The following is a 14,228-nucleotide window of genomic DNA, read 5'->3' on the forward strand; positions in this document are numbered from 1 at the left end:
CGCGCTGCGCATGCGCTGGTACCGCCTCTGAGGGGCCTCGCCTCGGCCGAGCCGCCATCTTGAGTGTGGCAGGCCCGGCCGGCTCCACGGCCCCTACTTGCTTCCCGCCCCCTCCCCTTTCTCCCATTCTTCTCTGCGCCCCCTGCGGCTCGGAGGAGGAGGGAAACCGCTCCGCCTGCCACGGGCTGAGAAAGGCGGGAGCACACACCGCCACCCCCTGCCTCAGTTTCCCCGCCAGCACACGCGAGGGAGCGGAGGGCGGGTGGCGATGCGCCGGCAGAGTCGGACTGAGTGTGCGCGCCAGGGGGCTCCGGCGCCGCCGCGGACCCGAGCGGAGCCCGGTGACGTAGCCCTGGACCTCCCGGGTAGCTCGCGCCCATCCCCCGCTCGGCCCCGCGACTTCCGGCAGCGCTTCCTCCGTCTGGCCGTGGGCCCCGTAGGTGCGCAGGATGCGTTTCCCGCGGCGCCCCAGTTAGAAGTCCTCTTGGGTGGAAGAAACGCCCCAGGCCCGCGGGACACAAAAGCAAGGGCTTTGGGCACACGTGGGACCTACTAAATGGAGACCTTAGGCCGGTCATGCCGCGGAGCCCGGCTGCAGTCGCTAGGTGCCCCAAGGCCAGCTGCGGGAGTGCTGGGTGGCCTAGGCCAGCAGGCCATTTCACCTCCCTGGGGTGACAGCACCGGCTGTCAGACTCCCGCTTGCTGTGTGGAGCCCGCAGCCAGCTGTTGTCAACCTTCCCAGGGCCGCGACCCCTTCATACAGTTCCTCATGTGGTGGTGACCCCACTCACACCCTTAACATTATTATCGTGCTACTTCACTAATTTTGCTACTGTTAGGAATCGGGCGACCCACAGGTTGAGAACCGCAAAGGTCCCGGCCCTTGGCCCCTGGGGGTGAGGGGACAATCAAAACCGGAGGCTAGCATGAGTGGTCATTAACAGGCTCGCCTCCGTCTGAATGAGTTCAAATCCCTGCCTCCAAATGAATGGCCTTGTGTAGACTTCACCTTTGAACTTGGTTCTCAATTGGAAAACGAGCCTGCCCCAAGGGTTTCCTGAGAATGAGATGCATGTGAGGTTGGTACCTAGCGCCCTCCGCCGGGAGGAAGACCTGTATCCCCACCTCCCAGGCCTGGTAGGAGGACTGTTTCAAATAAATTTGAGCCGGTTCTGTTGGAAGGACCAGAGCTCCCCCCCTCCAGTGCCTGCCTGCCTGCCTGCCTGCCACACAGAGCTTACATTTCAGCTTGCTAGTGTCCATCCCCAGGCCCCACCATCAATCTACATAGGGGACCCTGCTTCACCAGAGACCATGCCCTTGACTGTTTCTGCCTATTCCAATCAATACTGCCAACTTTGTCAAAGGCCCTTGCTTTGGACAAAACATGACAAGGTCACATTCTGCCTGCAGAAGGCCCGGGTTTACCAGCTCCCCAGCAAGTTCTTAACAGTAACAAAAGCCATGTTGCAATTGTTAACCTGTTGCATTTGCTTGCAAAATATTTTCCCAAGCAACACCTGGAAACCTTAGAGGGATAAGAAGAGTAGGGGTGTAGTAAACGTTGAGGTTCACACAGGGCTATAAACAGGACAGCCTGGTTCCCCAGGCTGAGCCCCATAACTGATTTCATAAAAACCACTCCTCTCTGTGTCCTCTCTCAAGTGCCATATTTTTAACTTTTGTATTGTTAGGAACACACATGCAGACAGTGCACAAGACCAGTGTGAGCCCTGATAAACATACAGGCATAAACTCAAAGGTTGAGTAGACCTGAACTAGGTCATGACAGTGCATGTTACTGTTTTTGTGATAACGACATCCTTGTTTTAAGTGTGATCACCTGAGCATGCATCCCTGCTCAGGTTTTGCCTATTTCTTGGACTTTACCTAAATGGGATTATACTGTCTTATTTTTGTGTCTTGACTCCTTTTCCTGGACACAATGCTTGCATGACTTATGACTGTAACACTATAGTTAATGGGTAGTCTCCCTCAGGGCCCAGGAGGGAGGGCCCTTGGCCTGAGGGGAGGGCAGCTGGGCAGCAGAAGGGGCCCCTCTGCTGCCTGCGTGGGGGGGGGGGGGGTCATGCAGCTCAGAGCAGAGCCAAGAGAAAGGTTGGACAACGGCAGGCCACCCAAAGGGGACAGGGTCATGGCAGGAGTAGCTCCTGCTTAAGACACAGCTCCGTCTTCCGGAGTGGTCTTGTGGGAAACAGGAGGAGGACTCTATTCCCTAACATAACGGAATCTGGAAAGCTGGTACTCCACAGTAGGAAAGCCTCTATCTTGGTAAGTTAGAGTTAAAGCCCAAGTACATGATCCTGCTTTAAAAACATGGTTGATTCTATCTCCCTATAGAAGCAGACATCCTTTTCTCTTCCATAGCTTCTCCCAATACAGGTAGTAGGTTTCCTCACCTGTATGCTCAAGGACCTTAATGTAGATACCACCCACCTTGTGACACATGTAGCTACTGAATACATGTGAGTTAAGGCTACCTAACCCACAACCCACCCTGTAGCCACAGGGGGTCTCTGTCTGGTCATATTGCGAATCTAATGAACTCATTTTGTGCTGAAAACTTTGGGACATCGCCCTCGCCCTGTTGTACACTGGCTAAAGTCCTAAGCCCTGAACTTGGCCTTCGAGACCAGCAGTGTGCCAAGCACTTCACAAGCACTCAGATGATCCTCTGTCTGGACCCTCTAGCCAGCTCTCCTTGATCTATTCCCAGCCATCGCCAGCAACTCGTTTCAATATGCTTCTGCCTGGGCCATTCACTTTCATTCTCCACCCCCTCTTCATCCCTCAAGTCTTAGTTTAGAGAGCACCTCCACCAAGCAGCCTTCCCTGAGCTTACCAACCCCGCTCCACCCAGGGCAGGCCGGGTCCTCTCAGTGTTCCCTTAGTGGCTTGTGCTCACGGTGCATGTCCACTTTCTTGTCACTGTCCCACCAGGCGATGAGCTGCTTGCAGGGCCAGCCCTTACTCGCCCCTGTGCCCCAAGCCCAGGGGTATGCTGGCCTGCTAAATGCGTGCTCAGCCACAAGCAGCACTGGGTGGAAGTCCATATGACCTTTCCAGTTTCCCCATTCTAGTCCAGGCCATGGTTGGAACACCCAGGCAAAGCAGGTAGCCCTTTGTGGGGCCCATGAAAAGTTTTGAGCGGCCTGTGGTGGCAGTATGTCAGCATCCCGGAATCTGCTGCTCCCAAGATGAGTATGGATGGATGGCCACGTTGAACAAAGACCCTGGGGTCTTGCTGCCCTCTGGCAGCTTTTCAGAACTGAGAAGCCTCCCTAGACCAGCAGGTTTGTGGGGGAGGAGGCTGGAGATGCAGGCTCCCTCCAACTGGGAGCAGGGCGGGCTGCATGGCCTTAGAAGGGCCCCAGGCTTGGTTTGCTGTTCTGTTGGGGCCATCTTGAAATGCTAAATAATTTTTAAACAAGAGGCCCTATACTTTTCACTGCCCCCCAAAATCATGCAGTCAGTCTTGTCTGGAAGCCAGCTACCAGGACCTTTAAGGACCTCAACTCAGGACAAAGCAGAGTGTCCAAGCTGAAGAAGAAATGCACATGCCACATACCTTAACCCCTTCATTCTCCTCGACTGCAGCCAACAGCAGAGAGACAACCGTACACTTCATCCCTGCCCCAAGTTGGGCCTGAGCTGCTCACTGACAGCTTTGCCATTTAACCTTATTTGTTTTCCCTATCGATCCATTTTTAACTCGTTCAAATATTTATTTTCTGCTTTCTTTTAGATTGAAGTTTGTGTTTTGTTGCTGATATTTGGGGTGGGGGGGGTATTATATGAAATTCAGGATAACTAAATCTATAAAGATAGTAACTAGATTAATAGACCCTCAGAGTTATGGCAAGAGGAGGTTGGGGGGAAATTGAGAGCTAATCATGTATACAAGCATGAGGAAAATGATCTAAAATTGATTGTGGTGATAATTGCACAACTCCAATATATTTAAACTGTTGAATTGTATTATACATGAAGCACATGTCAATAAAGGGGTTTAATAAATAAATCAACACTGCCTGGGCATATGCCATCTTTACAAAGTGTCTTTGAGCCTGTTGTTGCAGCCGCTGCGGTGATCCAGCTTGTGTAGGGCCTTTCTCTTTTTTACTCATGTTCCGTGTGACTGAGCATGACGCCTCTTTCTGGGAACTGGTCCCTCATGGCAATAGGTCAAAAGTTCATCCTCCTTGCTTCCAGCAAGCTCTCTGGCTGTAATCAAGTGCATGATTTCCTCTCAGGTCCCCTGGTCATTCTCCAGACTTCACATACGTAAGAGGCCGTCGAAAACACCATGGCTGGGTGAGTCCCCACAGTGACAGCTTCCTTCTTCGGCACTTTCGGGAGGTCTTATGCAGCATGTCAGATGAAGGCAATTGTCAGTTGGTTTCTTGAAGGCTGCGTCCAGGAGTGTGGATGGGGGTCCGAGTAGACTGACCTCTGTGGGTCCAGTAAACTAGAATCTCCACAGTTTCTCCCTGTTCTCATGATGCTGGTTGTTCATTGTCCGTTGTGAGGATGTGGGTTCTCTTTACGTGACTTGTGATCTATCCTGAAGGCTGCTCATGAACCACAGAGCAGACTTACCCCCACAAAGAAAATACGGAAAAGATATGGGTGCTATAGCAAAGTACGGTGCAGAAATTCGATGGTACCCAGCTGTCAGAAAGAATAGCATCTGGGGTCTGAAAGGCTTGTTTTCAAACAAGTAGCCATCTACGTAAAATGCCGGCTAAGCCCACAGGGAAGAAGCACACCAACATCCATGATCCAAGGATTATCAATAATATAATCCAAATCAGAAGGAGGAAATATTGTTACAGCTTAAATTATGAAATTCTGGCTTGCAGAAGGCTATGGATGACAGGACAGTGGAGCCCAAAATTCACTTGCAGGATCTGTACCTGGAAGAAGCCTCCCGTGATTTCCCTGACCATAACTGAGGGATGGGAGTGACCTGCTTATCAGACAGAGTGTTGTAGAGACGATGACGGTCCATGAAAATGATAACTCTGAAAAGAAAAAAAAATGATAACTCTGCTTTTGAGAAGATGGCACTGAAGACAAAGAAGGAAGCCCCTGTCCCTCCCAAAATGGACGTCAAAGCAAAGGCTTCAAAGGCCAAACAGGCCATGCTGAAAGGTGTTCACAGGCACACAAAGAAGATTCCCACGTCACCCACCCCACTGTCCTGCAGCCTGAGGCTGAGAAGGCACCCCCAGTAACCTCAGCAGAGCGCCCCCCCAGGGGAAGCAAGCTGGACCACTAAGCGATGGATCATTGAGCTCCCCTTACGTCCCCCGTGAAGAAGACGGAAGATGACATGTGTGGATGTCACCAAGCACCAGATCAAAGAGGCTGTGAAGAAGCTCTATGACATTGACGTAGCCAAGGTCAACACCTTGATCAGGCCTGAGGGGGAGGAAGGCACATGTCCAACTGGCTCCTATGACCCTTCAGAAGTTGTCAGCAAAATCAGAACCATCTAAACCACAGGGTCGCCCGATTCATCACAGCAGCAAAGTGACAGTGATGAAGTGGCAACGAAATTAGTTTTGTGGTTGGGGGTCACCACCACTTGAGGAACTGTAGGAAAGGGTCACAGCATCAGGAAGGTTGAGAACCGCTGATAAACTAAGCCCGGCTGGCTAATGCCAAATGTAAACGTTTCCAATAGTAAATAAATAAAGATAAATCTGACTTGAATGGTTCAAACTTCATCATTTGATCACCTTTTTGATATACTTTGAGCTTGATCTGGTTTTTAATATGTTCTGTTTGTTTGTTTTCCAGATTGGGGTTTACCTCTATTGTATTGTTACTGTTGGTAGCCTGCTGGCTCTCTGTTTTGTATTTTTCTATGTTTTCCAGCATATGAAACCCAAGATAGGAAAATCAATAGAGACAATAACTAGAATAAAGGTTCCTGGGGGGCATGGCAGGGTGGGGGGGTGAGCGGTAAATGGGGAGATGACATAAAAGAGTGCAGGAAGGAAGATGATGTAATGAAACCGACCATGGTAGAGATTGTACAACACTGCTTCAGATGCCTGAACTATCCAATGGTATGTCTGGATCATGATCTGATAAAATGGTTTGGAAAAGATCACAGTCTTTAATTTAAAAAAAATCATTTTATTGGGGGCTCTTACAGCTCTTATAACAATCCAGACATCACTTGTATCAAGCATATTTGTACATATGTTGTCATCATTATTTTCCAAACATTGACTTTCTATTTGAGCTCTTGGTATCAGCTCCTCTTTTTATCCCTCCTCCCCCTCCCCCTTCATGATCCCTTCATAAATTATTATTATTTTCATATCTTACACTGTCTGCTCGCTGTCTCCCTTCCCCTTGATTTCTCACCCCGACTCCCCCTCCCCTGACTACTCCCATTTCTGTTCCCGAGGGGTTTATCTGACCTGGATTCTGTGTGTCCTGAGCAATTCCTGTACCTGTGTATATGCTCCAGCCTAGCCCGCAGAGAGAGGCAGGATTGGGGTCATGAATGATAGGGGGTGGGGGGATGAGGAAGCCTCAAGGAACCAGAGGAATAGTGTGTGTTTCATCATCGGTGCTTTTAAATTAGATAGTAACAAATGCTGGAGAGGGTGTGGAAAGACTGGAAGACTTGTCACTTGCCGGTGGGATTGTAGAGTTGTTCAGTTTGGTACTTTCTTAAACAAATGGAAAGAGAAATGCCGTAGGACCATGCAACCTCTCTACTCTGTATGCACCCCAGAGAAATAAAGAGCAAAGCATGAACACATCTATGCACACGCCTGTTTATCACAGCAATTTCCAAACAAATTTCTAAACAAATAAACAAAAAACTCCCTCTGGAGGACGGGATAAATAGACCCTGTATAATAATAGAATCTTGTATGTGTTTAAAAATAATGATGAAACTGCCATCATATACCTCACCACACAGACAAGATGGGAAGCCATTGTGCTCAGTCGATCTCAAAGATTTCATGACACTCTTATTAGGGTGCAAAAATAATAATACAATCACACACTCAGGAAGAAATGGTTTTACGCTCCAAAGGAAAAGGCTTGGAAGATGAGGAGAAGGTTGGGGGCCAGGGGAGGGGGAGAGGGGAGCCTCAGGGTAGAAAGGAGGGTTGGGGGTGGGGGAATAAAAAGAAAGAGCCACATTGGAGCGGGGGTGGGGAGGACATCACTGGATACTGTCACAATTATCATGTGATGGCCTGTGCCACTCCGGGCAGTACGTTTTTCCTCCACAAATAAAAGGGGAAGTCAATAAATTAAAAACAGAGAGAGGGGGCGGGGGTCACAGCCTTACAAGCCCTCCAGCCTCCTTGCCCATCAGATCTACACACAGAGCCGAGAGGGTATAAAAAGAGGAAAAGCCCAATGGAAGTTGACTTCAAAGCTTTTGTGTCCCTGGAGCTCCTTTCAAACAATGTGGGGCGAGCAACAGAAGGGCCTCCTCGGGCAGTTCTACCCTGTCGTGTAAGGTCGCGCTGTGTCCCAACAGACTGACCGGCACACAGACGACCAGCTCGGTGCGTGCTCAGCATTCCGGGTGACATCTGGGTCATCTTGGGATGGGAAGCACTTGTGCTGGTGTCCCCCCCACCCCCACCCCCAGTCTCTATCATGCCCAGTTTTGTATTTGGGTAGTGTGGCCAAGAACTAGGATGTTTATACCGATAAAAGCTGAGTGCGCAGAATTCAATCCCGGACTTCTTCAAAAAGACGCTAGGGTGAAGCTGGAAGCTTCCTGAAAATCTGAGACCAGGGAAACTCTGGCCTACAGAAGGGGGAGGAGAACACCCGCTGAGCCTCGGGCCCTCTGACACCTGGTCTGTAACCCACCAGTCTCAAATGTGGCTGGGAAAGCCCTTCACCAGACTTGAGGTCTAATTTGCCGAGTGCTTAGACCAGTGGTTCTCAACCTGTGGGTCACGACCCCTTTGCACAGGGGTCCCCCAATTCATAACAGCAAAATGACAGTGCTGAAGTAGCAATGCAAATAAGTTTGTGGCTGGGGGGTCACCACCACATGAGGAGCTGTCTGAAAGGGTCATGGCACTGGGAAGGTTGAGAACTGTTGGCTGTTAAACTTGTTCAAAACCACCTCAGGGGAGAGACGGGGGCTGTCGACTCCCTTAAGGAGTTAGCGCTACCCTGTCCTCTAGACCTCTAGGCATCAACTAAGGGCAGTGCTTCTTTTTTTTCTCCCCCTAATTTGCATACTATGCCATCACCAGTCCCAAGTCCTGATTGCACTAGTCATGAGTGATTCGACATCCACGTGGGTTTGAGCACATTTCCATCACACCAGAGATTTCTGGTGGGGATTTGCAGTCAACTCCTGGCCCACACCAGTCACTGCCCTTGAGTCCATGCCGGCTCACAGTGACTCGTAGGACAGGGTCGAACTGCCCCTGCGGGGTTCTGAGGCTCTAACTCTTCACAGGAGTAAACAACCTCATCTTTCTCCCAGGGACCGGTGGGTGGTAAACCACTGCCTGGCTTTCTCTCTAGATATGTGCCTTTGGGGCATATTTTCTGTAAATGGAACCATGGAAAGTGTCATATTTTGTGTCTGGCTTCTTTTGCGTAGCAAAACATTCTCTAGGTCTTAGCTTGCAGCTGGCGCTGGTGTGGCTGGTGGCACTCCCTGGTGTGGACAGACGGCAGGCACGCTGTCTCCTTTACCCATTGATAGATAATGGGATCCTTCCTTCTCTGTGATTCCTGCAAGTAATGCTGCCTATGGTTGGTGCGAGATATGAAAAGAATATTTTATAATCGATCAAGGGGTCACAAGGGTAGGGAGGGAGAGAAAAATGAAGAGCTGATATCATGGGCTCAAGTAGAAAGTAAATGTTTAGAAAATGACGATGGCAACATGTGTACAAATATGCTTGATACAATTGATGTATGGCTCATCATAAGGGCTGTAAGAGCCCCCATAAACCGATCTTTTAATATAAATAAATAAATAATAATGATACTGCTGAGAACATATTAATGTGCAGGTCTTTGTGTGGACGGAGGTCTTCATTTCTCTTGGGGAGAGGTCTGTGACTGAAATTACTGGGCCATGTGAGTGGTGAATTTATGCTTCATCTTTTTAAGAAACTGCCTACGTGTTTTCCTTTCAGTGCTGGCACCATTTGATTTAATGTCTCTGCTCACTGTTTATGAGGGTTCCCGCTCCCTTCCTCCCATCTTCACCGATGCCTGTTATTTTCAGTCCTTTAAATTACATCCAGTTGGGACATCCCCTTACAGAAGGGTCTCAGGGAAGAGACGAGCCCGTCAGGGTGCAATGTAGCAACGATGAGACATACAACTTTCTTCTAGGTCCTAAATGCTTTCTCCCCGCCACTATCTGGCTAGACCAGAGGATGTACACTGGGAATCCAGGGTGGATGATCCCTTCAGGACCAGTGGTGCAAATGGCAATACTGGGAGGGTGGAGGGAGGGTTGGGTAGAGAGGGGGAACCAATTACAAGGATCTACATGTGACCTCCTTCCTGGGGGACGGACAACAGAAAAGTGGGTGAAGGAGACGTCAGACAGGGCAAGAGATGACAAAATAATAATTTATAAATTATCAAGGGTTCATGAGGGAGGGGGGGTGGGGAGAAAAAATGAGGAACTGATGCCAGGGGCTTAAGTGGAGAGCAGATGTTTTGAGAATGATGAGGGCAATGAACGTACAAATGTGCTTTACACAATTGATGTGTGTATGGATTGTGATAAGAGTTGTATGAGACCCTAATAAAATGATTAAAAACAAAACACTCCCCAGTACCCGGGCCCCACCCCAGGCCAAGGGAAATCAAAGCCTTCTTGTTTGAGGTCCAGACCTAGGTCTGAAAAACAAAATCGTAAATACCGAAACTCCTTACTTGTAGAAGCTGCTAATGGGGAGCAGTCCTTGGGGATAAGAACCATGAGAGAACTTGGAAGCAGGGCCTTGGCAGACTGCCGGCCCCTCTACGAGGGGCTTTGGGAAATTCATGGGAAAAGGGAGTCAAAGGAGAATGGAATTTTCCCAAGAGCTCTTTAAAGCACCCCCTCCTACTTCCAAACACCAATGCCAAGAAACCTCGCTGCAGCAAGGTCTGTCTGATGGGTGGGAGTCCACTCAGCGGGGGGCGGGGGCGACTGGGGGGGTGGGCAATGCACTCCACTGTCTGCTGACCTCTGGCTCTGGCCTGCGAGGGAGTGAGTGCCTGCTCTCCGGCAGCAACTCCCACTTCAGGGAACACAAGGGCTTGGGGTCAGGAGACTTGAGACTCGTCCTGCAGCAGCTGGGCCTGTTGGAAGCAGGGTGAGTGGAGGCCCTGTCCCTGGACAGTCAGTCCTGACACGGAGCAGCACCTCCTGGGCCTTAGGGATTGCTGGGGCCCTCCCACCCAAGGGATTAAGACAGCATGACATTCCTGCCTGCATACCAGCTCCAGACAAGCCAAGAGAAGTGCTAGGAGCCCAGTGGTGGCAGCATGAAGCCCTAGGGGCTTGGGGGTAGGGGTGAGGTGGGGTATTAGGTCAGGGCACACAGGCAACAAGAGGGTACAATAGCCACCCATTCTTGAAGTCCTTTTTCGTGTGCTTGACGCCGTGCTGGGCTCTGGGGACACATGGATAAGAGAGCAAGGCTTCTGCCCTTGTGGGCGGTGCTTCCCAACCACTGCGAAAGGGGCACCAGAGAAGTCAACCCTGATTGGGGGCGGGGGCATGCGGCTTAGGACGGGCTTAGGGTGCTTGAATGCCCATCACTCTGTGGCACTGAACTATACATGTGGAGACTGTGGAAAAGACGTCTTTGTTACGGAGCTGACACAATTAGCAAAACCAAGAATCACACACAAGCAGAATGACAGATGAATGATGGAGAGGGGGCTTCTGGGAGGGGTGTCGTTTGAGGAGAGGTCTGAGTGACTCAGGACCTCCGTGAAACTGTGCAAAGATCCGGTTGGGGGAAGAGTTAGTGGAGAGACCAAGACTGGACGGGCTTAGGGTATTGCAAGAGCTGGTAGAAGATGGGGTTGGAGAAGGAGGTAGGCAGGAATTTGATCAACTAGAATTTTTTCAGGTTCTGGGACAGAGCCCAGGTTTAATTTTGTGTGTGGTGAGAGTTTTGAACAGGGGAATAGTGTGCCTGTTGTTTAAAGATCACTTTGCTGGGAGCAGGTAGGATGGACTTACAAGGGTAAACGATGACAATGACTGAGACTAACTAACGTTGGTGCCCTTGCGGTAAGCACACCAGCTGCCCACCATCTGTTTAAAATGTTGAAAAGCAAGGATGTTCCTTTGAGGACTGTGCTAGTCAGGTATGACTAGAGAAACAAATTCATAGACATTCCTATGTGTATAAGAAAGAACTTTATATCAAAGAGCAATTGTACATTAAGAAAACATCCCAGCCCAGTCCAGATCAAGTCCATAAGTCTGATATTAGCACATGTGTCCGATACCAATCTATAAAGTCCTTTCCAGACTCACAAAATACATGCAATGATGCCGATTGCAGAAAGATCACAGGCCAGTGGGTGAAAAGTCTTCTGGATCCAGTGGTGGTATAAGCATCTCAAAACTGGCATGGGTCTCCACATGGCTCCAGTGTAGCTCCATGTGTCTTGTCATCAGGAATACTAAGCAGTCATTCTGTGTCCCACCTCCAGCTTACTGCCTCCAAATGAGGTCACCAAGCAGGGACCTGATTGACAGGCTAAACTCCACCCCTTCACTCTTAATAGTCTCAAACTGACAACAGATTATGTAACTACCGCAAGGATTAAGGTGAACCTGACCTGAACCATGGCCTTTTCAGTCCCCTCATACACCTGTGAACGTTGGATACTGAATAAGGAAGGCCGGGGAAGAATTGACACACCTGAATTGTGATGCTGGAGAAGAATACTGAAAGTATCATGGACTGCCAAACAAACAAGTAAATCTGTCTTGGAAGAAGTACAGCCAGAATGTTACTGAGAGGCCAGGATGGGGAGACTTTGTTTCAAGTACTTTGGACATTTTGTCAGGAGAGATCAGTACCCGGGCAGGACATCCGTCTTGGTCAAGTAGAGGGGCAGCAAAAGAGAGGCAAGCTCTCTACAGGCCGGAGTAACGCAGTGGGCTCAACGTGGGCATAATTGCGAGGATGGCGCAGGACCGGGCAGTGTTTTGTTCTGGTGTCTACAGGGTCACTATGAGTCGAACCAACTCAGGGGCACTTAACAACAACAATGTTGGTGCAGATGGGGAAAAAAAGTGTGTGATGTGGAGCATCCTTCAGAAACAGCAGGATTTGTTGACATGGAACAAAAGGGACACAAGGGTGTCAAGGGTGACTCCTGTGTATTTGACTTTTGCATCTGGGTGAAAAGTGGAGACTGAGAAGGGGGAGGATTTTGGGATCAGAGGATGGAGGTGCTAAAACCTAGACTTAGTCTCACATACACTGGGCGTGTTCTCAGAAGAGATGAGTCTCTGGAGAAGGACAGCATGCTGGGTAAAGTTGTGGGACGATGTGGGGTGGTGGTGTAAAAGAAGACCCTCGACAGGATGGATTGACACAGGAGCTGCCACCAGCAGAGTAGCTGTGAGGATTGTGCGGGACTGTGCGGGGCTCTGTTCTGTTCCATTGTACACAGGGTCGCTCTCAGCAACAAGAACAACAAACTAGCTGCGTGGGCCAAGAGGGAAGCCAGAGTGCCGGACGGCTCACCATTCCTGACTACGGTCGGTGGCCCCTGTTAGGTGGTGGCCAGAGTTGGTTAAACCAGTTTGTGCTCCTGTGGGGACTTCAGAGAGCATCGCATCAGAGCAACTTGGAGAACAATTGAGATGCTTATGTTGGCGGCTTCCTGCGACCTCCAGGAAGGTCCTGCAGAAGAGAGATAAGCCGAGAGGCCGAAGGTGGTGGCCCATCCTTATCGTCCAAAGAAAAGCCCCTCCCTCCTGTTGCCTTCTCCCTTCAAGTTCTTTGATATTTTAGTACCGGCTTTGAAACCCCAACACGTCTGGAGCCCTGGGCAGCTCCTCCACCCCTTTCCTCAGAACAATTCAAGGCCCCAGGACGGGAAGCCCCTGCTGGGTGATGCATGAAAGCAGGGACAGCAATGAGACCACACGGAGACCTCATTGGTAATGAAAGCACAGAGGAACACAGCCAAAGAGCAGCCATGAGTCAGAGTCAACCAGCAGGCCGGAAGGAAGCACAGAAACTAGAAAGGAGGGTGGAGCATGAAGAGAAGAAAGGAGTCAGTGAGGAAGAGAGAGCTGCTTGAAGTCAACAGTTGAGGCGCCGGGCACAGGCATGCAAAGGACTCTGGGAGTTAAGGGAGCAAGTCCTTGGGAGAAATCTTAGAACCCTGAGTCTCAGTCTAGAAAGACCTTCAAGGACAGATGGATGGCGGCTCCTTCCCCAGGAAGAAAAGGAAGTGGACTTCAGAGGAAATGGAAAGGAGAAAGCCAAAGATGGGGCTCTAAGCTTCAAAAGTCACAGCAAGGCGATGGACAGCTCTGCCCCCACTGAACCCCAAAAGCCTCAGTCTTTCTTCCCCATTGGGCCCCATGAGGGCTCTTCTGCTAGAAATACGTGGTATCTGACCTGTTTGGAGACCTGTCACCAGGGTCTCCTGGTGGGGTATCTGCTCCCCTCTCCATTCCAACTGGGTCCCCACCTCCAGGTTCCATGCTGACCAACCACACAGGCATGTAAACAACAGTGTGTCTGAGCACTGGCAGGGCGAGAAGGGGAGGGGTCTCCTGAGGGGGAGCTGGGGTGGGAGAATGGGGAGGAGGGGAGATGGGCAGATGCGGCTTCTCCAAGCCAAGCCGGAATGCAAAGAAAACACAGCTGGAGACAGGGAGTGGGAAGAGGGAGCCAGGCAAGCATGCTGACATCTCAGGCAGGAATCCAGCTTGCTGTTTTGTGGTCCAAGGGGCCTGTGCTCACTCGCTTTGACTAGTTATTGCCGCTGGCGTGGCCTTCAATTCCCCAATCTGTCAAAAGAGCTGCTGTGGAGTAGAATCCTGAAAGGCTGACTGCCGCTTCCAGGCTCTGGAAGCTTGAGCTAGCTGCTTCTTTGGGCCTTGGCTTCCTGGTCTGTTAAATGGAGGTGGTGAGCCTTACTACGAGGAAGCGATAGGATTTAAGCAAGCGAGTCAGTGTTTGAAGAGCAACGGGGGA

At 50.3% G+C, this 14,228-nt stretch overlaps 1 protein-coding gene across 1 annotated transcript in view; it reads left to right on the forward strand.

Moving 5' to 3' along the window:
* The first annotated feature begins 268 nt into the window (after positions 1–268).
* Positions 269–14,228, forward strand: part of LOC101662295 (phospholipid transfer protein) — a 27,682-nt gene continuing 13,722 nt past the window's right edge. The window contains exon 1 of the mRNA XM_004698302.2: positions 269–440. Coding sequence (XP_004698359.2) covers positions 269–440 — 172 coding nt within the window. The remainder of the gene's footprint in view (positions 441–14,228) is intronic.

This window comes from Echinops telfairi, unplaced genomic scaffold, assembly GCF_000313985.2.
Source record: "Echinops telfairi isolate 266 unplaced genomic scaffold, ASM31398v2 ScPeMD7_5592;HRSCAF=6446, whole genome shotgun sequence".
NCBI classification, from domain to species: Eukaryota; Metazoa; Chordata; class Mammalia; order Afrosoricida; family Tenrecidae; genus Echinops; species Echinops telfairi.